The sequence below is a fragment of the Macaca nemestrina genome, chromosome 11, assembly GCF_043159975.1.
Source record: "Macaca nemestrina isolate mMacNem1 chromosome 11, mMacNem.hap1, whole genome shotgun sequence".
Classification (NCBI taxonomy): Eukaryota; Metazoa; Chordata; class Mammalia; order Primates; family Cercopithecidae; genus Macaca; species Macaca nemestrina.
The window spans coordinates 134,465,331-134,491,681 of NC_092135.1; the positions used below are offsets into that span (position 1 = coordinate 134,465,331).

Genomic DNA, 26,351 nt, shown 5'->3' on the forward strand with positions numbered 1-26,351 from the left:
GTTTTGTGACTTAGCATGTAATACATCCTAGAGAATGTTCTATGTATACTAGAGAAGAATGTGTGCTCTGGTGCTGCTGGGTAGAATAACTCTTAGGACTATTTGGTTCCTAGTACTATTCAAGTCTGCTGTTTTCTTATTGATTTTCTGTCTGGATGATATATTCATTACTGAGAATGGGATAGTGAGGTCTCCTACTATTATTGTATTGCTGTCTATTTCTCCCTTCAGATATGTTAATATTTGCTTCACATATTTAGGTGCTTTGATTAAAGGTGTATATTTATTTATACTTGTTATATCTTCCTATTGAATTGACCCTTGTATCATTAGTTAATGATCTTTTTGGTCTCTTGTGACAGTTTTTGATTTGAAGTCTATTTTGTCTGATATAAGTATAGCCATTTCTTCTCTCTTTTGCTTATTATTTGCATGAGATATCTTTTTTCCATCCCTTCACTTTCAGCCTATGTGTCCCTAAATCTAAAGTAAATTACATGTATATAGCATATAGTTGAATTTTTAAAATCCGTTCAGTGACTCTATATCTTATGATTGGTGGGTTTAATCTATATACATCTGAAGTAATTTTTGAAAGGAAGGGCTTACTTTTGCCATTTTGTTATTTCTATTTTGAGGTTCTTTTGTTCCTCTCTCAAGTTACAAGTTGCTTTGTAACTGAATGATGTTTTGTAGTGCTACATTTTGATTCTTTTCTGGTTCTGGGGTCCAAAGACAGGCCCAACACTGATTTTTGTGGATGGACTCGCAAAACTAAAGAAGCACAATGGTTGCAGTAAATGACTTGCTATTACATTTGCTATCACAAAAGTGGAGAGAGCTGCCACAGAAGCAAGGCTCACCCAGGGTTTGTGGGAGGCTCACGGTTCTGGGGTCCAAAGACAGGCCCAATACTGATTTTTGTGGATGGACCTGGTGTCAGGGTTTGTGGGAGGCCCATGGTACTGGGGTCCACAGGCCTGGTGCTGAGCTCCATGGCAAAGTCAGATGTTCACTTCTCTGTCCCTTTCTTCCAAGATAGAACTCATGGGTCTAGGAAATCTCTCTTGGCACTAGGATGTGTGGGCTTTGGGGTGACATGGGTAAAGTGAAACTTTCATTCTTACTCTTTTCAATGCATCTTTTTTTTTTATGATTCTGTGCTCCACCTGGGTGTGCAGCCTCTCACCTGAATCCCAGAGCTCTTGTGAAGGTACTTTCATCTATGGATGGTTATTAAATTGGTGTTTTCAGCTTACAGTGAAGGATCTTCAGAACACCAATTCAGCTGCCTTCAGGGTTAAACCATAATATCAATGCAAAATGGATCAAGAGCCAGTCATCCTGAAAAGACCACATGGCCCCTGATCTAGCAAAAGTAATCACAAATGCAGCTGAATGTGTGGAAATCTCTAAGAGAAAATGTGTGAATCACAGGAAAAGTGGCTCAGTCATGGAACGTGGAGAAAGCTGCCATACAAGCAAAGGCTGCCTGTGCTCACGCCAGCACTGACAGGGAGGAGAACTCTCCGCTCTCTACTCTGGGTATCTGGCCCCAATGACAGGGCTGTCTCTGGAATGAAGGTAGAAGTAGGGGGCAAACTAAAAGAACTTAAAATACTCTGATCTAACTAGCTACTCTAAACCACTGTGAGATGGATTGGTGGCAACTTAACACTTCAATTCATCCAATTCCTTTCCCTATGATTCCCCCACTCACAAAATCCTACTCATTACCATTGGCCTCCCTTATAGCTCTATGTACAGGAACAGATGGGAGACCATTTGGGGAATATGCTTTGGCTCTTTTGATAGTTCTCTTTCTATCAGTGGGGCTTGGGTAATATGAATCTGCAACCGACCAGGGCTTGGGAGATGTTACTCTCAGATGGTTGGGTTTATCCTATTTATGAATCCGCAGGCCCAAAGGTTAAATGGTGGACCAATTAAATTTACCAAAGGCAGGCATGTTTCCCCGTGAGGTGTCCTGGCAACAGACAGCCCTCCTGGACATGCCACAGAATGGCAGGGGCTGCTTTTCATGACTGAATCGGCTCCACCTCACCCCTCTGCAGGGTCCTTCCCCACTCACCTTCTTCTTCTTTCCTACTTTTGCTGGATGCTCCCTTTCTCTGTCCACAGCTAGCTTTAAGTTTTTTAGTTCCTGTCTCATCAACTCATCAACCTAGGAGAATACAAAACAATACTTTTAAGTCACTTTGCATGTCTTGTGTTTTGTTTGTGAAGTTTAAAAATCCCTTAAATTATGGGGTAGGTCATTAATAGGAAATTGTAAAGAAGCAGAATGGTTGAAGTAAATGATCTGCTATTACTACACCATAAACATAGCTGTACCTGTACCCTGATCTCTGACTCTAATTCTTTCCGTTTCTCCTCTTTGATCAGTTCTGGATCAAAGTCCTGAGAGAAATTCCAAGACTCATCTTTATTCATCCAGATCTCTATACTCCAGAAGGGTAAAGAAAAAGAAAAAAATTTAAAAAGATGTAGGTTAGTGAAAACAGTTATTGCAATATAAACATAAGCCTAACTTCATATGCTATTGCATAGGATAAAAGTTTGAGTAAAATAAGCTAGACAGATGACATTCACATATGTGCTTGTAAATACACCAAAAAAAAGAAAAAAACTGCTGATGTAAAAATTTTTTTTTTTTTTGAGACGGAGTCTTGCTCTGTCCCCCAGGCTGGAGTGCAGTGGCGCGATCTCGGCTCACTGCAAGCTCTGCCTCCTGGGTTCATGCCATTCTCCTGCCTCAGTCTCCCGAGTAGCTGGGACTACAGGTGTCGCCACCATGCCCCGTTAATTTTTTTTGTATTTTTAGTAGAGATGGGGTTTCACCGTGTTCGCCAGGATGGTCTCGATCTCCTGACCTCATGATCCACCCGCCTCGGCCTCCCAAAGTGCTGGGATTACAGGTGTCAGCCACCGCGCCCGGCCTTGTTTTACTCAATATTTTTTAGGAGTGATACAATTGTATTCTACTGTATTATTATAATCATGTAAAAACAATATGTTAATGGTGGGATTATACAATCATAGGTGACCCTTTTTATAATGTTTTATCTCACTTTTTTTTCTTCAAATGATTCACTAAAATACAAAAGATTTTGTTGCCTGTTGAACCCTCCAGGAATTATCTCTTGCCTCCTATTATAAAACAGACAACATTAAACACACAAGTACCCAGTATTTCTCCCTAATTCAACAGCTAAATTTCCTAATTACTTTTTGGATGTTTTTGAAATCACACATATTTAACATTTCCCTTTTGCCTCCTCCTGGTGGTTAGGAGGGTGGACCTAGAGAAACATGACCCTAGACAAAATAAGAATAATTTCCCATCACTAAAATAAATGGAAATAGAGCTCCTTTCTCAGAAGGGAGGTTCCAAACGTATGCTGAGGTGTGGGACAGCTGGAGCCTCGACGTGGGACTTGGAAGAGGTCTCCCGTGGGAAGCCAACACTTGTCATTTGGGGAAGGAGACGTCTTTCTGGAATCTATGTCGAGAACGTAAAGGAAATTTGCTGGAATTGGTGAAGCTGACAACCGCCAACCAGTCTGGCCACTTCACTGGGACCTGCCTTTAGGGCTGTGATGACCTTTAACCTGGGAAGGTAGCTGAGGACTTGGGGCACAGACAGAGGCTCCCAACCTTTGAGGGACGAGGGCTGCCCCTTGTGAAGACGGCAGAGGCTGCAGGCCTCCGAGGCAAGGCAGGTGGGGTGGTGAATGAATGAAGGAGGCTTCTCAGCATGGCCTCCCTGACAAGCATGGCATGACCCGCTGACTGAGAAGGGAGAGGGTGGCACTCTAACTCTACATTGGGAGGAAAGTCATAGTCACAGACAAAAGAACAAATCTGGCTGCTAGAGATCCAGAGCCATCAAACGTGAAGACCTAGCATAGAGAAGCTTCCCCAGAGAATCATGTGGGTAAACAAATGGGAAGGAGAGGTTGAGTCTCTGAACAAACCACAGAGGGACCAGGAACTGGCAAAAGGGATGAACAAGGAAAGGGATAGGGATGAGATGCTGTGAGACCCAGGAAAACCTAGACTCTCAGGAGAAGTGGAGAGAGACTGGGGAGATTCTGATGCAAACTCAGAACTGGCAAATAGGCAGGACAATTGTCCCGAGGTTTTTGGCCACCTGCCACCTGCCCGGGGCAGCACAGCTTGGTGCAAGGGCCACTGTTTGTGGCCAGGTGGAACCCCTGCCCTACCACCTACCAGTTGGTGACCTTAGCAGGGGACAGCCTTTGCTGAGCCCATTCCCCTTTCTGAGAAATGAAAATAACCCCTTCCTCACGCCGATATGGTGATGGTAAATGGAATAAAATAAAGTTATATGAATAATTAATTTTTAATAAATATTTATATATAAATAAATATATACAGTTCCAGTTTAGCCCCAAATAGTTGCTGCCATCCCCCAGGAAGCAGAGCATCTCACAGGGTCTTAGCCTACCTCACTGACACTCTCTACTTCCTGGAGGGAGAGGATCACACAGGACAGCAGCTACACCAGAAACAGCTATGCCCCAAAGCAGGTGCGTGCCAGCAAAGAGCAATTGGGGCCCTGGGGCCAGTGCCTGTGCCTTTAGTGGTCAGAGTCAGGACCCTCAGGACAGGACACCTGCAGGAAGACAGGACATGGAAACGCAGCTCCAGTTTTCAAAAAGAGTGGGTCGGGCTGGGCGCGGTGGCTCATGCCTGTAATCCCAGCACTTTGGGAGGCCGAGGTGGGCAGATCACGAGGTCAGGAGTTCGAGATCAGCCTGACCAAGATGGTGAAACCCCGTCTCAACTAAAAATACAAAAATTAGCCAGGTGTGGTGGCACGTGCCTGAAATCCCAGCTACTCAGGAGGCTGAGGCAGGAGAATTGCTTGAATCCAGGAGGCAGAGGTTGCAGTGAGCTGAGACTCCAGCGTGGGCAACAGAGCGAGACTCCGTCTCAAAAAGAAAAAAAAAAAGAGCGGGTCGGGTTCAAAAGCTGCAGATGCTGACACCAGAGGTGACCACAGCGCTTTCTGGGCAGAAGGGGTTGTTTGCCACACACGGCCGAGGCAGGTCCACCTGACTTCCGGACAGACTGCAGCACGGATGGCTCAGCAGGTATCTGGGCGGGGTGGGTGGTGGGGGGTCCAGCAGGACCCAGCAAGAGCTCTTGACCAGCCTACCTCCTACCAGCAAACTGAAGGGCAGGGCTGTGTGTATTGCTGGCTGAGCACCGTCTCTGCCACAGAGATATGGAGGACCAGCCTGTGGTGATGCAAGGTCAGTTGGGCAGGTTTTTGAAAATGATGCAGGAAATGATGCAGATTTCTTTTAATGTGGGCTTACAGACAGACAAAAAATAAATCACAAAGGTGGCAAATTTTTCACGGTACCAATGCACTTAGGTGTCCTTCCTGACAGGGCAGTCTCATAAGAGGTGGCCCAGGGATTGGGGGCACAGAGCTGGGGGTGGGAAGGGGGCTCGGATGGGACTCTGAAGGTGACTGCAGAGGTGAGGCTGAAGTTCAGGGGATGTCATCATTCACATAGGGCAGGTGGCCAGCCCAAAACAGGTGTGACAACAGGAGGGGAGAAGAGGCGAAAAAGGTTGATGAGCTGGAGTGGGCCTACAGGAGGGGGCCTGGGCTGAACTTCTCTCGTTACACATAATCCTTCCCAGTGAGAGCCAGCCCGAGAGCCAGGGTGTAGAAAACAAGTATTGTATACATTGTCTAAAGCATCCCATTGGTGGAAGAGAGACTTCATGTCACTAATAGGTGGAAGTTCATTCTTCGCCCTGCACTCCCTTAGATTTTGTGGTTAGCTTGTATGATGTGTGTACTCCAAAGGCCCGGAGGGTTTACAACTCCTGCATTTGAAGCGAATTGCTCTTTTCTAGTAAATTTTCTGAAATGTACATAAGCTTAAACTGTGAAAAACTTCAAAATGTAGGAATAACACGTAGTGATAAAATGTAGGAAAAGGAATCAATGCTTCCTTTTATGTGTCTAAAATTGTAAGCATTCTTCCTCGAAAATTCTAGAAAAGGTTTAAATGTGTCATAACGTGCTGTTTACTAATAACAATCCCCCTTGTGGGATTTCTAAATCTTCTGCAATAGCAGCACCTACCTGTTACATCAGGGCATTTTAAACAGAACAGCTTTGTTAGTTACGGGAAGCTACTTTTCTTTTTCACTAGATTCACTAAAATCAGGAAATAACGTATTTCATAATAAAAGGAAGGCAGAATCTCTCACAGAAGGGAAACCATGACACAATTACTTATGTAGAAACAGTTGTACGGTGGAACACATTCTCATTCTGGAGTCGCAACTATATTTAAAATAAAACACCGCGGAGCCGTTTTGCCCATTTCCCCTCTAGATCGTTTAAATGGATTGAGTTTTCTACTGAAACTTTGCTTTTCTCATGACACTTTTGCGCAGGGCACTTTTCAATCCCTTCAAGAATTTCATGGACATTTATAAATGCAGGAAGCTATTCACGGCCCTCAAAGGGCAACGACTGCCCCACTCTCTCCTAGAGCGGAGAAAGAGCTTTTATCCCGAGAATGTGAAAAGCGAGGCCAAGGCAGTTTCACACGTGGGGGGGCAATGAAAGAGCGGCGCCGGGGCGGGGGGCTAATCTTAGTGATTAAAATGCTAATGTTTTATTTGAAGAGGAAAATCTTTGATTTTTTAAGAAAAGAACTCTAAGAGGAAGACATTTAATTCCTTGAAGTTACTAAAGACCTGGCAGATAACAAGTCCAACGCCACACCATCCGACCAGGAAAATGACACTGCGGGTTTGCTTCCAGGAGGGACACTGCTTGCTTTTTCAGTCTTAATGGAAACAGATATTACACAAAAGGCGTGGACAGTTTTCAGAGCTTTTGGGCCGGTCAGCAGGTTGCAAGAGTTGGCTTCCCATGGGGATGTTAGATTTCTCCCAAATTAATTTTTGCTTGTATCAAAATGATACACATTGTTTTAAACAAAGTCAGAATATTAAACAGATGATAATGAAAAACCTGTCCCACTCTGTCTACCTGCCAATTACATTATCCAATGGCATTCTTTCCTATATTCATTTATTCATTAAAAATACACAGGACAAATGCAGTTATTACATTTTGACTTTATTGAGCCCGATTATGGGCCAGGCACTGCTCTCAGAGCAGGTGGATAATGGAAGGCCCTGCCCTCAAGGACTTGGCATGGCACCGTGAGAAACGTCTGTGAACACACACTCACACCCAAGTGGGCAAAGGGTGGGCACGGGCAGAGGGGGACTGTCACTCCACAAGGGCCCTTAAAGAAGGTCTCACTGGCACCGAGGCCCAAAGGGACAAGCATTCTGAGCCAGAGGAACAGAAAGCATAAGGGCCAGAGGTGGAGTGTGCCTGGCCTGCTGGAGGAAGCGCAGCGGCCACAGGGGCGTGTGCAGTGATCTGGTTTCATGGAAGCTATTTCGGGTAGTTTCTGTGTTCTTTTCCTAGTGTCTATAGAACATGCTCATATGTTACTTCTTGATTTATCAGTCTCAGACACGGGCCCCTGACTTCCTGCCACGGGACAGCAGGCTTCTGCTCTCCAGCTCCTTCCTTCCTGTGCCGGTGTCTTAGCTGTATCAGAAGAGAAGGGAGCCCTGCCTTCCACATCCCGGGGCACCTGCTGTCTGAGTGTGAGTGCAGGACAGCTTTCAGATGCCCATGGCAGCCAAAACTCCCCTCTGCGAATCCCTTCTTGGGACATCCTAGAGAATGAGCTCCACCAAAATGAGGGAGAGGCAAGAAGTCAGCAAAGGCCAAGTAAGGCTCAAGGATCGCAGCTGAGCGGGAGGGCTCCACAAAGGTGCTCTCCAGAAGAAAACGAATTAGTATGTTACCTGGAGTGTTTGGAGGCATGGGAGTTATAGATACATGCAGTAACAAGCCAGTGAGGGTGGCAGTAAAGACCAAATAATGATGTGCAAAGCAGAGTCTTAGATGGCATTGTTGCTGTAGACACACACCTGATGCCAGTGGCACCCTAGCCAGGCCCCTGGCCCCACCGTGTGGATGATGGCAACTCCCAGCAGGTCCCACTGGATGTTGTTACTGTCATCCTAACTTACAGAAACTACCCAGTTTATGCCACTATCCCCACCCGATCCCACCACTATAACCCCCAACATATAAGCTTGTTGTTGGCAGGTGTTACCTTTATATCTCCGGGCTAGCACTGCACCTGACACCCTGGAGATGCTGACTGTTTGTTGAAGGAATATGCAAGTGAAAAGGTGTTTTGATAGTGACTGCTCTGCAATGTTAAGTAGGTGATGGATTCTTAAGCTTGGATGACAGCAGGGCTTCTACCAGTACCTGCCCACACGAGGAGAGCAACATTTACCTCTCCCAGTTGTTGTGAAGATTAAATGAGATGGGCATGGAGAAACTCCAAGCCTTGCATGTCTTAGGTACTTAATAAATGTTAGTTTTCCCTTTTGACCTCCTTTCTTCCCAATGAAAATGGATTCAGTTGCCAAATCCTGCCAACGTCATCGTGCCCCCCAGGGTTCCACTTCAGTTCAGCATCTCATGCGGTGGGGTGCCCATGCATGGTATGTAAGAGAATTTTCACTGGCATGCAGACATTTTTATCTTATGTCACTAGCATGTCAAACCTATGGCCACATTCATATTGTTGCTTAGGATGAGGTGCAATTATTAAGGTGAAAGCCCAGAGTCAATTTAAAAATACAACTATTAAGTTGATAATATCCAGAGAAGACCAAGGCTGGGAAGGAGGCCACGAATGACTGCCATTTGGAAAGATTCCACTTCATATCCAGATTGCATCTTTCAGAAACTTCCATACTAGCACTAATGACCGAGGTCATCTTGGCAGGTCACTGTGTTTGGATTTATCCTGAGGGCACAGTAGAACCACAGGAGTTGGGTAATAGTTCTAGGAAATTAAAATGCAAATATCTGAAAGACCAGTTCCTACATTTGCATATCCAGCCAGATGACAGCTATACCCATCAGGCTGAACAACTGACAAAAAAATCGTGTGTCAGAATTCAGGCACATGTCTTAGTCTAATAGGATTAAGACATTTTACTGTACATACAGTATCAATTTTCTTAATTTAAGTAATCTAAAAATATCTTTCTTCCCTGCCACTAGCATGAAAACATTCAGCTGAAGTCTTAAGGGTTCAAAAACAGGATGGGGGTCTTGACTATCTTCTCATCCTAAATGTGTCTTGCCTTTTAACTAATTGTATGCTTCAGGCCACCAAAAGGAATTTTTTTTTTTTTTTTTTTTGAGACAGAGTCTCGCTCTGTCGCCCAGGCTGGAGTCCAATGGCGCGATGTTGGCTCACTGCAAGCTTCGCCTCCTGCGTTCAAGCGATTCTCCTGGTTCAGCCTCCCGAGTAGCTGGGATTACAGACGCCTGCTGTTATGCCCAGCTAATTTTTGTATTTTTGAAGAGACGGGGTTTCACCATGTTGGCCAGGCTGGTCTTGAACTCCTGACCTCAGGTGATCTGCCCGCCTCGGCCTCCCAAAGTGCTGGGATTACAGGTGCGAGCCACTTAGCCTGGCCAGGAAATTTAAAATAGAGACAGGCAGAACGTCTCGGTTGTGAGTAGCATGCAGCAGCCTCCCCTGACGGGGTTCCCAGCACGTGCTGCTGTCTCAGTGACCATGCATGTTCTCCTAAACTTACCTTTGTATGCGTTACATCCTTCCTTCATCGCAGGGAGAAAAAGACTTGGTGACATTTTCCATTTTTCATCTTCTTCCTGTTCAAAGCAGAATAGTTTTGTTAATCACAGGCAAGACCGGACAGCAAAAGGCGCAGACGCTGTGATGACCGTGACCAGGGTTCATGCTGGTCCCCCGGGGCAGTGCCCCTCTGGCCCGTCTGAGTATGACCCAGTCCTGGTCCCCCGGGGCAGTGCCCCTCTGGTCCGTCTGAGTATGGAGTGCTGTGTCCACTGAGCAGGCGTGGGTGGTCCAGGCTCACCAAAGCGTCCCCTGTTGATATCAGCTTTCCCTTCTCAGTGGCCTCCCCTGGGGTACCCCATGCCCCGAGTTTGATCCTGTCTTCTTTTTTGATTAAAAAACTTCTTTTTCTTTTTTTTTTTTTTTCTGGAGACAGGGCTTAAGCGATCCTCCTGCCTCAGCCTCCCCAGTAGCTGGGACTGCAGGTGTGCACCACCACACCTGGCTAATTTTTAAAATTTTTTGTAGCGGCGGGGTTTTGCCATGTTGCCCAGGCTGGTCTTGAACTCCTAAGCTCAGACAATCTGCCCCCCTCAGCCTCCCATAGTGTTGGGATTATAGGCCTGAGCCACCACACCCAGCCTGGTCCTGTCTTCTCATGCTGTCACTCCTTCCTCGCTCTGAAGGCTGATTTCCCAGCCTGAGTTCATCTACCTCCCTCCTTCATGTTCCTGTAACCAGCCCTTGGAGCTACTCCCCATCCTTTGCTGAGCTGTGCTGCTTGCCAGTTCCAGCACCTGGGCTGTTCCTTCCTCTCGCTACCTGCCTCGTCCTTGAGCCTGGAAGCCATCGTGAGCTGCAGCCTGACACTGGGGCTCTGCTTCCTTCCTGGAGCCAGGGTCTAGCTAGCTTCCCTACCCTGGGCCCCCCAAAGCAGAGAGAGCCAGGCCACCATCCCTGGCTCCTGCCGCCAGCCTTGTGCACCAAGACTGGAGACTGCAGTGCTACCTGCCGTCAGCCCAGGCCGCAGCTCTGCTCTGAGCCCCAGCACAACACCCCCTCTGCCCCTCTGCCGCCAGGGTTCACCTGTGCCTAATAGTGAGAGCTAGGCCCTGCAAACCCTCATGTGGTGTTTCTCTGCAATAATGTTGACATTGCCTGAACAGTCATGTTTCCGATGACCACTATCATGGCTATTGCTACCCTTAGAGAGGGTGAAAGGAACAACGCTGGCTCTGTTCTGTCCTCGGGTTCCTGAAGCAGGCTCAGTACTCTCTATGTAGTGGGAGGAAGGGCAGCAGTTGGGTGACGTGGACGTGCCTCCCCTGGGCTGTTTCCCGAGCACGCCCTGACTCTGGCACCTGATGGGCCCTTCCGTTTCTGGGCTCCAGGGTTGGGCTCTGGGATGCAGTGGCCTGAACACGGTGTCCCCACAAGTCCTCGTGGTTGTGCAGTATCCATGCATCAGATCCAGAGGCATTTCTCCTCTCTCTCCCCACGGCCAAGCAATCACCAAACCCCACTGTTCTGCCGCGGAGGCTTTCCTGGGGTCTCCCTGCTTCCGCCTCCAGTCCCACTGCCCTGGCCCCTTGCTCCAAGGTTGGCTAACGCAGGGTCACTCTCTTCTCTCCTGCTGGAAGGGGTCTGCAGCAGACCTGGCCTCACGACTTCCTTCCTCGAAAGCCCCACAGAGGTATCTGTCTTGGAGCTCCTGGGAGGTGCTGTCCCCCACAGGATACAGTCCAAGCCCCTCAGCAGACCACACACCACCCCCACAGGTGTGGTCCCCCAGAAATGCCCCCGCGCCCCTCTGCGGCCTTTGTCCTTGCCACCTCCTGCCTCCACCATCACTGCAGAGATGCTGACAAGGCCACCCCCCTGCACCTGCCATACTCTTTCCCTGCTGTTCCATCCGCCTGGACGGCCACCCTTCTCCTATGCTTTCTGATGAATTCAGACTCTGAACAGACCTCCCGTCCTCCTGAAATCCTCTCTGATGGCCTTCCTGCCCTTGTTGCAGGCTTGTCATTTCCTCAGAACAGCCTGCTTTTCCCACCAGACACAGCAGGCAGGAACGACCCCGTCAGCCCTGTGGCCTGGCCGCTTGGCCTGTGTGCGACATGGGCTGAATGAAACAAGAATAGGAAAAGTATAGGCTCAATCCATGGATAAATGGGTAAACACAATGCGGTATTTCCACACAATGAAACGTTGAACTCACCCACAGAAAGGAGCGAACACAGACATGAAGACAGACACAGGCTATGGTGCGGAGGAAGTGTGAAGACCTAGGCTGAGAGTGTGAAGCCAGACCCCAAAGGCCTCACAGTGTATAATCTCGTTTATATGAAAACAGACAAACTTGGGCAGAAAACAGATCAATGGTGGCCAGGGGGTAGGGGTGGGGAAGAGAGGGGGGAAGGGGAGGGACTGCTTAATGGGTACAGGGTCTCCTTGGGGTTGATGAAAATGTCTTCACTGTCATGCTACTTCACTGCATCCCTCATCGTGATTTTTGCCAGATCTGAGAATCCCTGACCAATAGAACCATCGTTTCTTTAAAGACTCACTTACATTCTTTAAAGAGGCACTCTCTATTGCTAAAGTGAAACCATAGTGGATACATTAGTTTCCTGACACACATGAGAATAAAACACAACCATTGGAATAAAAGAGGCCGGGTGTGGAGCCATCGGACTCCCCCCAGCGCGTGCCCCAGGTGCCTGGGAAAGCCAGGGCTTCCTCGAATCCTCCCCAGCCCAGGGCTGGCAGCGGCTCTCCCTCCCGAGACAGTGCTGGGTTACACCCGGAGCCAAGGCACACTTGGCTGCCTCAGTTACTTTCTGAGGCAACTGTAGCTCTGATCAAGTCACCTGGTGGCTCAAGTGTTCCCAGGGGCTTTCCACGGCCCCCTGAGACCATGGTTACCAGCTCACTCAAAGGCCACACCTCCTGCCCCTCTTGACTCTCATCTGTGGTCTGTCCCCCTGTGAATCCGCCGTGTCTCTTTTCAGCTTTGCATTTTTCAGCTTTGTATTTTGTTTTGAGTCCACTGTGTCTTCCAGCTTTGCATTTGCTCAGGTCACCAGGAAGCAGGGAAGACATGTGAAACGGGATCACAAGCGCTTCAGGGGAGGCCCAGGGTGCTGCAGAGGGGACTCTCACTTCATGGGGAGGTGGGGACATGGCAGGCTTGCCTGGAACTGCAGCCCATAAGCCAGGCAGGGGGAGCTGCAGCCAGCGGGGAACCAGGGAGAGAACCTGGACCCGGAAACACCAGGGGGCCCAAAGCCTATGACACAGCTCACCGACCTTCCAGAGCTCACACTAAATCAAAGCTCTCTGGTAAGGAAGTCCCACCTAGAACTCAAGGTTTGGGTTAGCTACGCCCCGTTCCTGGCTCCCAAGAGACCCGGGCATTAGAGAAAAGCCTGCAGAGCAGCAAGAAAAAGACCAGTAGTGGATAAAGCAAGGCCTGGGAGGAAAGAGGGAGAATCCATGAACGAAAGAGAAATTTAGAATCACTTTCATTGGTATATTTATCCTCAGAGATAGTATTTATCATCTGTCTGTCTCTCTCTTTCCAGGTATCACTAAGGAGTCATACATCTTTATTACTTTTTCGTCAGTGTTATTGTCTATTATTGCCATTTTTGTTTTGGATACTCAGATTGTTCTATGTTTGGTCTCTGGGAGCCCCTACACTGGTGAGGCTGTGCTCTTAGGGATGGACGAAGGGGAGGAAGAGGAGAAGGGTAAGGTGGAGGGCTCCAGGGAAGGAGACTGAGGTGCGGCAAAGTGTTTCCAGCAGAAGGAACAGCATGTGTCAAGTCCAGATGGGGAGGCTGTGTCTCACAGGGATGGCTGAAGGAGGTTCAGCAGCCGTGGGGACTGCGTGGGGCTGGGCAGACATGAGGCTGGCATGTGGGGAGAGAGAGAGGGAGAGAAGAGAAGTGGGGAGGAAAAGAGAGACAGGGAGACAGCGATGGCGAGACACAGAAAGAGGATGGCCCTTGAAAGGACCGTGAGCTGTGCTTTTCAGGGAGCCTGGAGTTGGCTTACAAGCAGGGCAGCTACCCAGGAGCCTGGTGTGAAGGGATTGGCCCCTTGAGACATCGCTCTGGCTGGAATGGGGGTTTGAGGGGTGGGAAGGAGGCTAGTATGCATGCATATGTGATGTACATCTGCTATAGCAGAATCATATTTTATGACTTAAAAGTTTTGCTGGATGAATAGGCGTAACATGGTATTTTTGAAAAATTGTATTTCTTTAGTTGGTGGGGCTGAACTTCATTTTGTTTGCTTTTCTGTTCATTGTGGCCTTATCTTGATTTTTACAAATGAAGGTGCATGAGCCTATCTGTTTACCTGTGAACCTTTCCTGAGCAGCTGCTAAGGGTGGGACTCACTAGGTTGCTAGAGCTGCACGGGGCCTGCCTCTGAGATCCCTGAGTCCTCCTGTCCCCGATCCTTGCTCACTATGCCTCAGGGGCCCAGCTGCACCACACCACAGCCTCTCTTCCCCCGACGCCTTCTATTGGGTGGTTCCCAGGTCCAGGGCTTCCCTGTAACTGTCACACACACGTTTCCCCCAGTAGAAACCAGGGGTCACCTTCCCAGATCCCATCCCACCACTGTGGCTGGCCTTGCACACTCTGGCCCACTTCCTGAGGTGAGGAAGGCCAGCCATGACCGGAGTTCAGACGCTCTCTTCCTCTACACAGGGCGGGTGGCCCACTCCACTGTCAGACAACTCTTCTGACTTAACCCAATGGAGAGCTAAAAAAAAAAAAAAAAAAAATCCAATGCCCAGCTCTGCCCTAGACCAATTATGCTCAATTAAGTAAGAATCTCTTCTAAGGTGTGTGGACATTGGGAGTCGTTTTTTCTTAAAACCACCCCAGGCAGCTAGACTGAAGGCCACAGATTCATTGAAGTTGTCCTTCCATCAGCTGAGGCCCAGTTCCTGGAGCCTCAGGAGTCTGCACCCTTTCATGCCCTAAGTCTGCTCCAGATGAAGCCTTCCTGACTCCTATCCCCATCGCTCAAAAGAGATTTCCAGATTGTTCGCCCTGCTGGCCATCTCCTGTGGACTGTTCTAGCTACCCAGGCTCCCAGTCAAGCAACGGTGCTGGTTTAATGGTCATGGGTGGAGCCATGGCCGGTGACCTCCTTGGCCTTTGCGGCATGCGAAGGTGGCCTGCAGTTATGCCGCTGTCTGGACGTTACCAGCACACCATGAGTCCGAGTTGACAAAGTCCTCCTACCTAAATGCATATACCATGTAGACAGATTTCTCCTGCCTTGAAATTATACTAATGGTTTTTAGGTGTTTATTCCTAATGACTTGATCAGCTCGGGCTGCTATAAGAAAATATTATACACTAAGTGGCTTATAAACAAAAGAAATGTATTTTTCACAGTTCCAGAAACTGGCAAGTCCTAGATTAAGGTGCAGATTCTGTGTCTGGTGGGGGTTGCTCTCTGCTTCAGAGACTGTGCCTTCTAGCCCTGTCTTCACTCTGCGGAAAGGGCAAGGCAGCTCTCTGGGGTCTCCTTCATAAAGGCACTAATCTCAATCACAAGGGTTCTGCCCTCAGCACCTAATCACCCTCAGAGGCCCCACCTCCCAACACCATCACACTGGTGATTAGCTTTCAATGTCCGAATTTTTTGTAGGTGGGTGAACACATATTCAGACCATGGCACCTAAGAAACGTCAGTTTCTTACATTTGGCCGCCTAAGTGACCGCACGCTGCGGGAGGGGAGCGTTTATTCACGCCTCCGCCATTTTCCATCTCCATTGCTTTCCAGGCTTGCTGGCTGAACAAGTAATGAACAGACGGGAGGAGAAGTGTGTTCTCACCTGCACACCGACCTCAGAGTTGAGTCACTGTAGTGTCTGCTTTCTCTTCTTGGCCATACCAGCATGCCATGATCTGTGGTTTGTCGCATCCAACTTTCTTCCCTTTTTTGCAAACTGAGCCATTTCCATGGCTCCAGTCTTCTGGGCCTTGCTTTCTCTGGGGCTCCTCAAATATCACAGTCAGCAGCACTGAGACTTGACCTGCCCGGTCTCTGGCTACTGCTAAGACGCTCAACCGCACAGAAAGCTTCCTTTAGAGCAGACAGTTGCTTTCTCATCGGCTTCTCACTTTCTTTTTATGGCCCAATCAGTTATAAATCACTCAGGACAAAGGAGTTGTTAAGTAAAAAGAAACTTTTGGAGGCCTCTTGATTTGATTTAGATGATAGTAGTCCCCCTTTCTCCAAGGAGGATACGTTCCAAGACCCCAGTGCACACCTGAAGCCTCGGATCGTACCAAACCCTACATACACTATACTTTTTCCTATATAGAAACAGGCAGGTAGTGTATACGGCATGAACATGCTGGACAAAGGGATGATTCACGTCCATGATGTGATGGGACAGGACGGTGCAAGACTTCATTAACACTGCGAAGAAGGGTGCACGATTCAAAACTCAGGAATTTTCCATTTAATACTTATGGGTCACACTTGACCGCGGGTAACTGGAACTGCAAAAAGTGAAACTGAGAATAAGGGGGGGACTAGAGCATATTTAAAAAGCTGGTTTATGGAAACTGACCATTTTTGGTAAGTTTCCAGTTACTGTATGAACTTTGTCCCTCACACAACTCAGATAAATGCTGCATGGAGAACGTTTCTAAAGTTTCTTACTGAGAGTCAATGGGACATTCGGAGAGATGCAGAGATGCAAAGCAAATGTTTCCAGAAGAGGCTTTGTTATCAAATATCTTATCCTCTCTATTTGTCTTTGTGAAATTAGGAGGGCAGTCAGAGATAAACCACGCTCCCTCTTCTTGCCCTCCCCAAATGTTAACTACTGTTATAATTTCCTGCCTGGCTTAAAGAGTGATTCAAATGCATGGAGGTTTTGTTGAAAATTTTCTATTGGCAAGTATGTGCATCTGAAGTAGGTTGTTGAGGGATGGCTAACATCTCACACTGGTAGGGCTGTGGAAAAATTCAAATAGGGCTGCAACTGTTAGATTTTTCGAAATGAAGGTATACATTTTGGCATACACCCGTTAACATACAAGTTCAAATGTCGAAGGGATCACTCCGCGGCTTTCAGATTACCTGCTCCTCCCCTCTGGGTCTGTATCCTGGGGTGGGGGAGAGGTCCACCAGGCATTTTGAAGAGGCTGACAATTTCCCACTGATCTGAGAGTGAAATAATTATCCCTTTCTCTAGACTCAGAAGTGAAAACCAACCCAGAAACTATAATGGCTGAAAACTATATTTAAAAATTAACATGCACCAAACAACGTGATAGCTTATGCAACTAAACTTGAAAAACAGATCAAGCATCTCCACTATTTTTGAGCTTGCATTTAGCTTATCGTTTTACTTTTCTGCTCATGCATTTCCGTCAGCACTAGGGAATCAACGTTCCTCATGGCTTTGAGGGCTGCAGAGTGCTACTCTGAAATACAAAAGAAATACAAGAGAGAGGAGAGAATCTACAGTGGGAAATCTAAAAACATGTAACTATGTCCTAAATACATTTGTCTCAAGTTTCTTTGATGGTATCTGTGTTAATTTTTATCAGAAAGATCTTCTTGGTTATGAGTATGGTACTAAGAAATAAACCACATTTCTCACATGGGCCATGCAAGCCTCCAGCTGGTTACTGGCTCTCCAGCTCTCCAGTCCTCAGACTTGGGCTGGAGTCTACAACACGGGCCCTCAGCTCTCTGGCCTTTGAACTCTACCACCAGCTCTCCTGGGGCCCCTTTTTGCAGATGGCAGATGGCAGATGGTGGGACTTCGCAGGCTCCATAACCGAAGGAACCAATACCTTAATGAATGAATCTTTCTCTCTATAAATATAAAAGGACACAGAGGAGATATATACACACACACATGCACACATATATATACACACACACATATACACACATACACACACACACACACACACAGGCCACATGTATTTTTTTATATATCGCTCTCCTATTGGTTTTGTTTCTCTGGAGTGCCCTGACCACACTTTCTTCTCACCTCTGCTACATCATTTACTCCCTGTGATCCTCTCTCTCTAAAGAACCTCCTGATTGCCTCCATCACAGCCTTAGTTTTCACTCCTCATTTTTTTTGCAGTGGAAAATAACTTTTATTGAGACCCCACCAGCTGCAAAATCTGTTCCTGGCATTAAGCTCCATCTTCTATTGCAATTTGGTCTTTCTTGAGTGGTTTCATGAATACTTTCCATGAATATTTTCTTTCTTACATGGTCTGGGAGCAGCCATGGCCAAACTTGGCAGTGGTGTCAATAAATTTAAGGTCAGTCTTCTCCAGAGCCCACCATTTGGTCTGAGCCAGCAAAGACTTGTGAAGGGTGAGCACTCACTTCTTGGTTCCCACCACACATTCCTTCAGCATGACAAAGTCACTGGTCACTTCACCTTATGGGACAAAGTCACCCAGAGAGTTGATGCTCTTGTCAGTCAGGTCATGGTCAGCGGAGGCACTGTTCTTGATCAGTTTGTCGTCCTTGATAAGGTAGCCCTGGCCGATCATACAGATTGATCTTCTTGTAGTGTGGTGATGGTAGCCTTTCTGTCCAGTGCATGCCACAGAGAAGGTCCACACAGGCAGGATGCCATGCCCCAATCCAGGCCACCTTGCACAGGCCTCATTGGGTCTTGCAGGGTAGCTTCTTGGCATGCCAATGACTTGTGACCCCTTTGTAGTCTTTGCCCTTGGTCACCTTGAAGATGTCAATCATCTCATCCTGCCCAAACACTTGGTTCACAGGTACCTGCTGCTCTAGCCTCTCCCGGTCCCAGTCCAGCTTCTTGGCCACGGTGCCTCTGTTCACCTGGATCTCCATCAGCGGGGCCTTCTTCTGGCGCAGAGGAAGCAGGTGCATGTGGGTGTGGGCAGTGACGTGGATGACTTGGCAGTACTTCTTCATGCTGCTGAAGTCTTGCTCCAGCTGCTTCTTGCTATCCTTATTCTGCCATTTCTTGCAGTAACTGGTAAAGGCCTTCTTCTTAGATTTATGTCAGTTCTTAGAGAAGTGCTTTTTGCACTCATTGCTGATGTGCTTAGCAAAGATGGTCTTGGAGGTCTGTAGACCTTGAGGCTTGAGGGGTTTCCACGTAGCCCACAATGCCCACAGTCACCATGGCGGTATCTCCACAATGGTCACAGCCTCTACCACCTCCTTCTTGTTCACGTTGGATCCTAGCCTGTTGACTTCTTGCACGACGTGGGTCATGCCAGCCTTGTATCCCAGGAAGGCTGCGAGGTGGACCCGCTTGGAAGGGTCATCCTTAGGGAAGCTCTTCGCCTTCCCACGATGCTTCCTGTGCACTTCCGAGGCAGGAAGCCGAGGGACCCATGTCTGGGAGTGGAAAACTTCCTGTGAGACATCACTCCATCAAATTTCGCTGGTAGAGCCTAATTTTTTTTTCTTTTTTTGAGACAAGAATCTCCCTCTATTGCCCAGGCTAGAGTGCGGTGGTGCAATCATAGCTCACTGCAACCCTGACCTCCCAGGCTCAGGAGATCCTCCTGCCTCAGCTGCCTAAGTAGCTGGGACCACAGACACACGCCATCATGCCTGTCTAATTTTATTAAAAATTGTTTGTAGGGATGGGGGTCTCCCTATGTTGCCCAGGCTGGTCTCGAACTTCTGGATTCAAGTGATCCTTCTGTCATGGCCTCCCAAAGTGCTGGATTATAGGCATGAGCCACTGCGCCCAGCCAGTTCTAACTTCTTATGGCAGAGGGACTCAGGAGGCAGAAGGAAAACCTTCCTTTTATCCTTCCAGAAATTCCCAGTTGGAAGACTATATAGGAAGTTCATGGTGCTGGATTTCTTCCTGGCTTCCATGCTGTTCCCATCCCCCAGTTGGTTTTACCTCTTCCTCCTGCCTCAATATGTGGCTGTAATCCGGATTCTCCAGCCTCCATTCACATGGATTTTCCTATACCTCATGCATGCCCCACCTTCAACTAGAGTTTTCCTGAGCAGGGATATGTCCTGATCCACACCACTGGTCTTTATCTCTCCTGAGTCTGTCCTGAACTTCCAGCTGTGGAACCATAGACAATGGTTTGACTCAACAGCTCTAAAGCCAGCCCTGGTCCGTCTGTCCTCAATCTTCCCTCTGTTCCAATCAAGACACCTGGAGTTCACTTCAACTCCTTGGTCTCCTCCTGTTTCTTCCACACCCCGTCAGTCATGCCAGTCATCCTTTGTGGTATCTCTTGCATCCTTCACGATGTCTCTTGCATTTGTTTCATCTTTTTATATCCAGTACTTTCACTTTAGGGCAGATCTTCATTTGAGATTTATTCATCTCTTCAAAAATAATTACTGCATAGCTCTTGAGTTCCAAGCGCTGTGAGAGATGCCGATCAGAGTTTTGGGTCACTCTAGCTGCTGCAGGGGAACAGGCTGTAGAATGGCAGGAGAGGAGGTGGGGGCATTGGCTGGGAGGCTGGTGCAGTTGCAGCCTGAGAGGCAATGATGCCTCTTGGTCAGGTGGTTGCCATGGAGATGGGGAGATGTGGGCAGACTTGGGCTATGAGCATAGGCTCCTGAAAGAGTCTCCTGCCATTCCATATCCCCCATGAAGCCTCCCCTGCCACTCTGGTGTCTAAGATCATCACCCTCCTTTGAGTATGCAGTGCCTCCATTGGCCCTTTGCCTGTGTAACCAAATATGTCCTTTCTCTAAGCAGTGATCTTTGAGCTTTTTATAAAAGGGACCTCTTGAAAACGTGAAGAAAGCCCACACACCTTTTTCCCAGGAGAACGTTCCTTCCCATGAAAGTTTACATAAAATTGCAGGATGTTTAACCATGGGGCCCCTGTTCCCTAGGCTAAGGACTCTATTATCTCTATTGCCCATAAGCCAACCCCTCACTTCTTTCCATCTTCTTCTCTTATTGTATTTCAGTGGACACAGAAGATGCTCCAGACATACACTTCCACGATGGCGCCCTCATTCCTGATCATTTCCTTTGGAAATACATGATATTCACTTGTCCATTTTTGTAAAGTCATGCAAAATTGGGTTTGAAATGTTCTAAAACAACCTAAGAATGTGGTTGGCTTAATCGTTCAATGTGGAGCACCTCTCTGGGCCAAGGGATTGGAGAGGAGGAGCTGTGGTCAGAGTTAGGTCTGCTGGCACTGCACATAAACAAATGTTTTCATTGTGAATTGTGCTCTGTAAAGGTCCAAGCGTCCTTCCAGAAGAATTTAGCACTAAGTTAAATCATTTTGAGGCTGGAGTGAATTTAGAGAAGACTCATTAATGTTCATGTGATCATGTGACAGGTCAATACCACTTTAAATTGTTTCAAATGGTCTAACCCGTGGCTTGAAAAATAACAGAGGAAACAGTTGTAAGGATAATTGCATAGTGCTCTGTTACTGTTACTTTTGTTTCTAAAGCCAATGTGAGGTCCACACAACTGTGAGACAAAGGCGATTACTTTGGTATTGAAGGCACTTTTGCAGGACTGCTATCAGTTTGCAGAAAATGTCCTCCTCCTGGCACTAGCATTGTCTTCTGTTAAAGCGCTTTCCACAGAGCAGTCCTTAACTGCAGTCCACAACAATTTGGATTTAAAACTGAGGACTCAAAAGAAAGACTTTTTTTTTTGAGAGTTCTGTATATATTCTACGTGCTAATCCTTTGTCAGATAGATAGTTTGCAAATATTTTCTCCCATCTATAGCTTTTTTTTTTCATCCTCTTCACTGGGTCTTTCACAAAGCAACAGTTTCTGATTTTGATGTGGCCCAATTTATAAATTTTTCCTTTTATGGATCCTGCTTTTGGTGTCCAGTCTAAGACCTCTTTGCCTCGCTCTAGATTCTGAGGATGTTTTTCCTATGTTTTTAATCTCAAAGCTTCATAGTTTTATGTTTAAGTCCATGACCCATTTTGAATTAATACTTGTGGAAGGTGTGAAGTTTACCTAGAGATTCATTTTCTTGCCTGTGAATGAGAGACTAATTTTTAGAACCTGATATTTGAATGTATTTATTGTGCTTCTTTTTTTGTTTTCAGTACAGATGGGGTCTCATTGTGTTGCCCAGGCTGGGTGCCAACTCCTGGCCTCAAGTGATCCTCCTGACCAAGCCTCCCAAAGTGCTGGGATTACAGGTGCGAGCCACTGGGCAGGACTACTGTGCTTTTGTGTTTTCTCTTCCACTAGCCCCGAGCTGAAGACGAACATCCCAGACTGTTCTGTTTTCTTCTGTCTTTCAGCATCTCAGTATGGAGGGGCTCCGATGGATCCAAATGAGGAAATGAAAACATTCATCTTTTAAACATTAAACTGTTTCACCAAGTTTCTTGATGAAAAGATCAAATGCATGCAAGATTACTAATGACAAGATGTTTTATTCTAAAATGGTCTTGTGTACAATTACAGAGATCCACCATGACAACCCTGCTCTTTCCCACTCCACTAGCCCCGCATTAAATCGGAAATTCACACAGGAACACTGATTCATTGTGAAATTCAACTGAAACGTTCGGCAGTTCTCATGACTTTTTTGCACTTATAGATTTTTTCATATTTATGTTAATTTGTAACTATCTCATGGACTTGCAAAGCTTTTAGCTCTCTACCTGTGTGATATTTAGAAAATAACTTATTTTCCATTTAAAGAGGTCAGTTGAAATATTCAGATAATCCTATCAGTTTTTAAATATAAGGTCTTTTCCAAGTTTTCTGATTATGCATCTAGAACTGGCAATTGATATGTGGTCTTATCAAAATACTGAAAGAACAATCATGCAGCTGGGCCCTGCGAGGGCTGGGATAAGCCAGCATCCAGACATGTGAGACAGAACTGCTTTCCTCTGTCTTCTCCCGTGCCCTCTAACCACGAGGAATTAGAGTGCCTTTTGCTCTAGGTCAAAATGTCCATTCTCACAAAAGGATTTGAATAACTGGTCTCAGGAATGGTTTGAGGTTCTCTGGGGTTGACACCAGAGTAAGACTTTTAAAAAGTCTCTGGAAAAGGTAATGTGATCTCTAAGAAGTATAGCAGCATAACTTAAATATATCAATGTTTATTAGAGCTGACCCTTTCTTCTTTTAATAATCACATTGTCACTATGCAGACCTGCATTTTTCATGAGAAATTTCATTTCTGATTCTGAAGGCGTTTCCCCTTCATTTGCAAGCATTTCATAAATGCTGATGTTCTCAAACTTTGCTTTTTGTTCAAAACTGTTCATCGTTAAGTGACTCTTTAATAGCTAGTTAATAAAATACTTTCACCCAACAAAGACCAGATTGTGTAGCTGGTAATTTCAGATTTATACGGAACAAGCTTCACTAACAGCAAATTTTTAATTTGCAAGTATAAAACTCCCTCGTGCATATTTAGAGGAAGAGATTCTTAGAATAAAATTGGAATGCTTCCAATTCTCTTTATTCTTAGGCACTTCTTCAAAATTATCTTGTAGAGTAAGTGTATGATTTTTAAAATTAACTGTATTCAGGGGGCTTTTATTTTTTTTCCAGAACAAGCTAGAACTTCTGGGGTACAGACAGAACAATAGGGCCCTAGGCGGTCTCCCAGATCGGGTTCCCTGGAAACACTCAGATGGAGATGGATGTAGGTGGTCTACTGGGAACACCAGCCAGAAAGAAGAGAGGGAGGGAAGCAGCCCTGGGCAGAGGGAGAAGCTAAGTTGTGATGCAATTGCAAGAGAGCTGTCAGCTGATCCCAGAAGGAACAGCAGAAGCTGGGAGAACCCTCGGAGTTGTCCAGGCAAGGAGAGGGGCTGGGTTTTGGTACTATCACGTGACTATCCTTGGATGCAGGCTGCCCCAGAAGGGGTGTAACCTTGCTTGCAGTGGCACCCTTAGACTGTAGCAATTCCTGGGGTGGGATTCAGCTGTGAGTGTCAGCACTGGCATGTGGGGAGCCAGGTGCTTGAGTGCCTTGGTCCCGAAAGGGGTATCCGAGGGGCCCAACTCAGCGTCTACTGCCAGTGAATTGGGTTGGGCCCCAAATGAGCAGTAAGGGGTCTCTTTTCTTTTGTTCATTCAGTGAACATCAGTGGAACGTGGTTAAAGAAAGGGATGAAGACAAATGGAGGCAGATGGAAGATCCACTGTGGGTCACAGTGCAGGAGCCAAGCATGTGAAATGAACGACTGCCTTCAGCCGGCCAGCCGCAGTCATGCCCAGCGCTTTGAACACATGGTTGGCTTTTATTTATTTATTTACTTTTAAATTTATATATATATATTTTGAGAGAAAGTCTTACTCTATCACTCAGGCTGGAGTGCGGTGGCACTTTATTGGCTCACTGCAACCTCTGCCTCCTAGGTTCAAGCGATTCTCCTGCCTCAGCCTCCTGAGTAGCTGGGATTACAGGCACCTGCCACCACGCCTGGCTAATTTTTGTATTTTTGTAGAGATGGGGTTTCACCATGTTGGTCAAGCTGGTCTTGAACTCCTGACCTCAGGTGATCTACCCGACTTGGCCTCCCAAAGTGCTGGGATTACAGGTATGTATTTTTAGTAGAGATGGGGTTTCACCATGTAGGCCAGGCTGGTCTCGAACTCCTGACCTCAGGTGATCCGCCTGCCTTGGCCTCCCAAAGTGCTGGGATTACAGGTGTGAGCAACTATGCCTGGCCAAAATGTTGGCTTTTGTTACCATTGCCTACACTGTGAGTTTATGCCAGACTTGGGTGCTGTGATTTTATGTTTACCATTACCCTTTCTCCCTTGCTCGTAACTTCTGACTCAGGTAGCTCGTCCTACTTGACTGCACAGGCTGTCCCTTTTCTCTCCCACTGTGACCTGGCACCAGGGTTCCCAGACACGGTCTGCCAGACCCTCGGAGCTGCTCCTCCCATGCAGAAGTTCGCGAGTCTGCATGCTGGTCAGAACCATCCTTGGAACATGAGGAGCATGACTGTGGCTGTCTGAGCCAGAGCTGGGTCACATAACCTCTACCGATCCACTCTGGAGAGCTGATGCAGATTGGAGTAACAGCGGGATCATGATTTTTTTTTTTTTTTAAATATTAAGTTCTGGGATACATGTGCAGAACGTGCAGGCTTGTCACATAGGTTGTTGCACCTATCAACCCATCATCTAGGTTTAAAGCCTTGAGTGCATTACATATTTGTCCTAATGCTCTCCCTCCCGTTGCCCCCTACTCCCCAACAGGCCCCGGTGTGTGATGTTCCCCTCTCTGTGCCCATGTGTTCTCGTTGTTCAGCTCCCACTTATGAGTGAGAACACGCAGTGTTTGGTTTTCTGTTCCTGTGTTAGTTTGCTGAGGATGATAGTTTTCAGCTTCATCCATGTCCCTGCAAAGCACATGAACTCATTCACTTTCTGGCTGCGTAGTATTCCATGGTGTATATGTGCCACATTTCTTTATCCAGTCTATCATTGATGGGCATTTGGGTTCGTTCCAAGTCTTGCTATTGTGAATAGTGCTGCAATAAACATACGTGTGCATGTGTCTTTATAGAATGATTTATAATCCTTTGGGTATATACCCAGTAATGGGATTGCTGGGTCAAATGGTATTTCTGGTTCTAGGTCCTTGAGGAATCGCCATATTGTCTTCCACAATGGTTGAACTAATTTATACTCTCACCAACAGTGTAAAAGTGTTCCTATTTCTCCACAGCCTTGCCAGCATCTGTTGTTTCCAGACTTTTTAATAATCACCATTCTAATTGGTGTGAGATAGTATCGCATTGTGGTTTTGATTTGCATTTCTCTAATGACCAGTGATAATGAGCTTCTTTTCATATGTTTCTTGGCTGCATAAATGTCTTTAAGGATCCACTCTTCAAGCTGATTCCGATTGGATTTTGGTCAGCCGTGAAGTGGTATCTGACTGCAATATAGTCTACTTCAAACAGTTATGTTTTAGGATGAGACCATCTTCAAGCCTGAGATCCGTTTCCCATAGAAAGAGTTTATGCTGAGAACACATGAGCCCTGAGAGTGCACTTATCCTGCAGGCTTCACCATGAAGATCCCCCCAGTTATTGGCAAGTTCATCCCACCTCCACTTCCAAACCCCCTACACGAGGCAAGGACGGGCCCAATATTACACTGTGTGAACTCTGATTTCCTTTAGTAACAAATACTTCTGTTAAAATATATCCAGATATCAGTGCTAGATGATAAATGTGAATGAACACATTTTGGTTAAATTAGTATGATTATTTTGACTTTCCAGTATTTACTTGGTTTGTTAAGTATTTTTACTTCTCTCTACCACTGAGGAAAGAAAAGTGGGATAATTTATTTTGAGGAAGGAAAACTTAAAGCTATCACATATGTGAATCAACATGTGAGGTATCTGAGTGTTGAAACCACGATTGATCCTAATTGATACTTACAAGTTATAGAAAATGTGGCAATGGATTGCTGATCAATATTTAAAAATTGAAAACCTGTTGGTAGATAACATGGTTTCTCCAGGAAACAAATGGCTGCAATCCCAACAGATTTGGAAATATCTCATTGACCCAAAGCAAAAAAGTCACTAAAAAGAAAATGAAATCAAATTTCTAAATTTTATACAAATATTTTAC

General features: G+C 46.5%; 1 protein-coding gene and 1 pseudogene across 13 annotated transcripts in view; both read right to left on the reverse strand.

Moving 5' to 3' along the window:
- LOC105473857 (IQ motif containing with AAA domain 1) overlaps positions 1 to 26,351 on the reverse strand; it is a 188,358-nt gene that overhangs the window by 58,457 nt on the left and 103,550 nt on the right. For all 13 annotated transcript variants that reach the window (XM_011727983.2, XM_071073635.1, XM_071073631.1 and 10 more), the window contains 3 exons: positions 9,742 to 9,817; positions 2,356 to 2,462; positions 2,093 to 2,185 (listed from right to left, as the gene is read on the reverse strand). In XM_011727983.2, the coding sequence (XP_011726285.2) occupies positions 2,093 to 2,185; positions 2,356 to 2,462; positions 9,742 to 9,817 (276 nt within the window). The remainder of the gene's footprint in view (positions 1 to 2,092; positions 2,186 to 2,355; positions 2,463 to 9,741; positions 9,818 to 26,351) is intronic.
- LOC139357260 (large ribosomal subunit protein uL3 pseudogene) lies at positions 15,116 to 26,344 on the reverse strand (annotated as a pseudogene).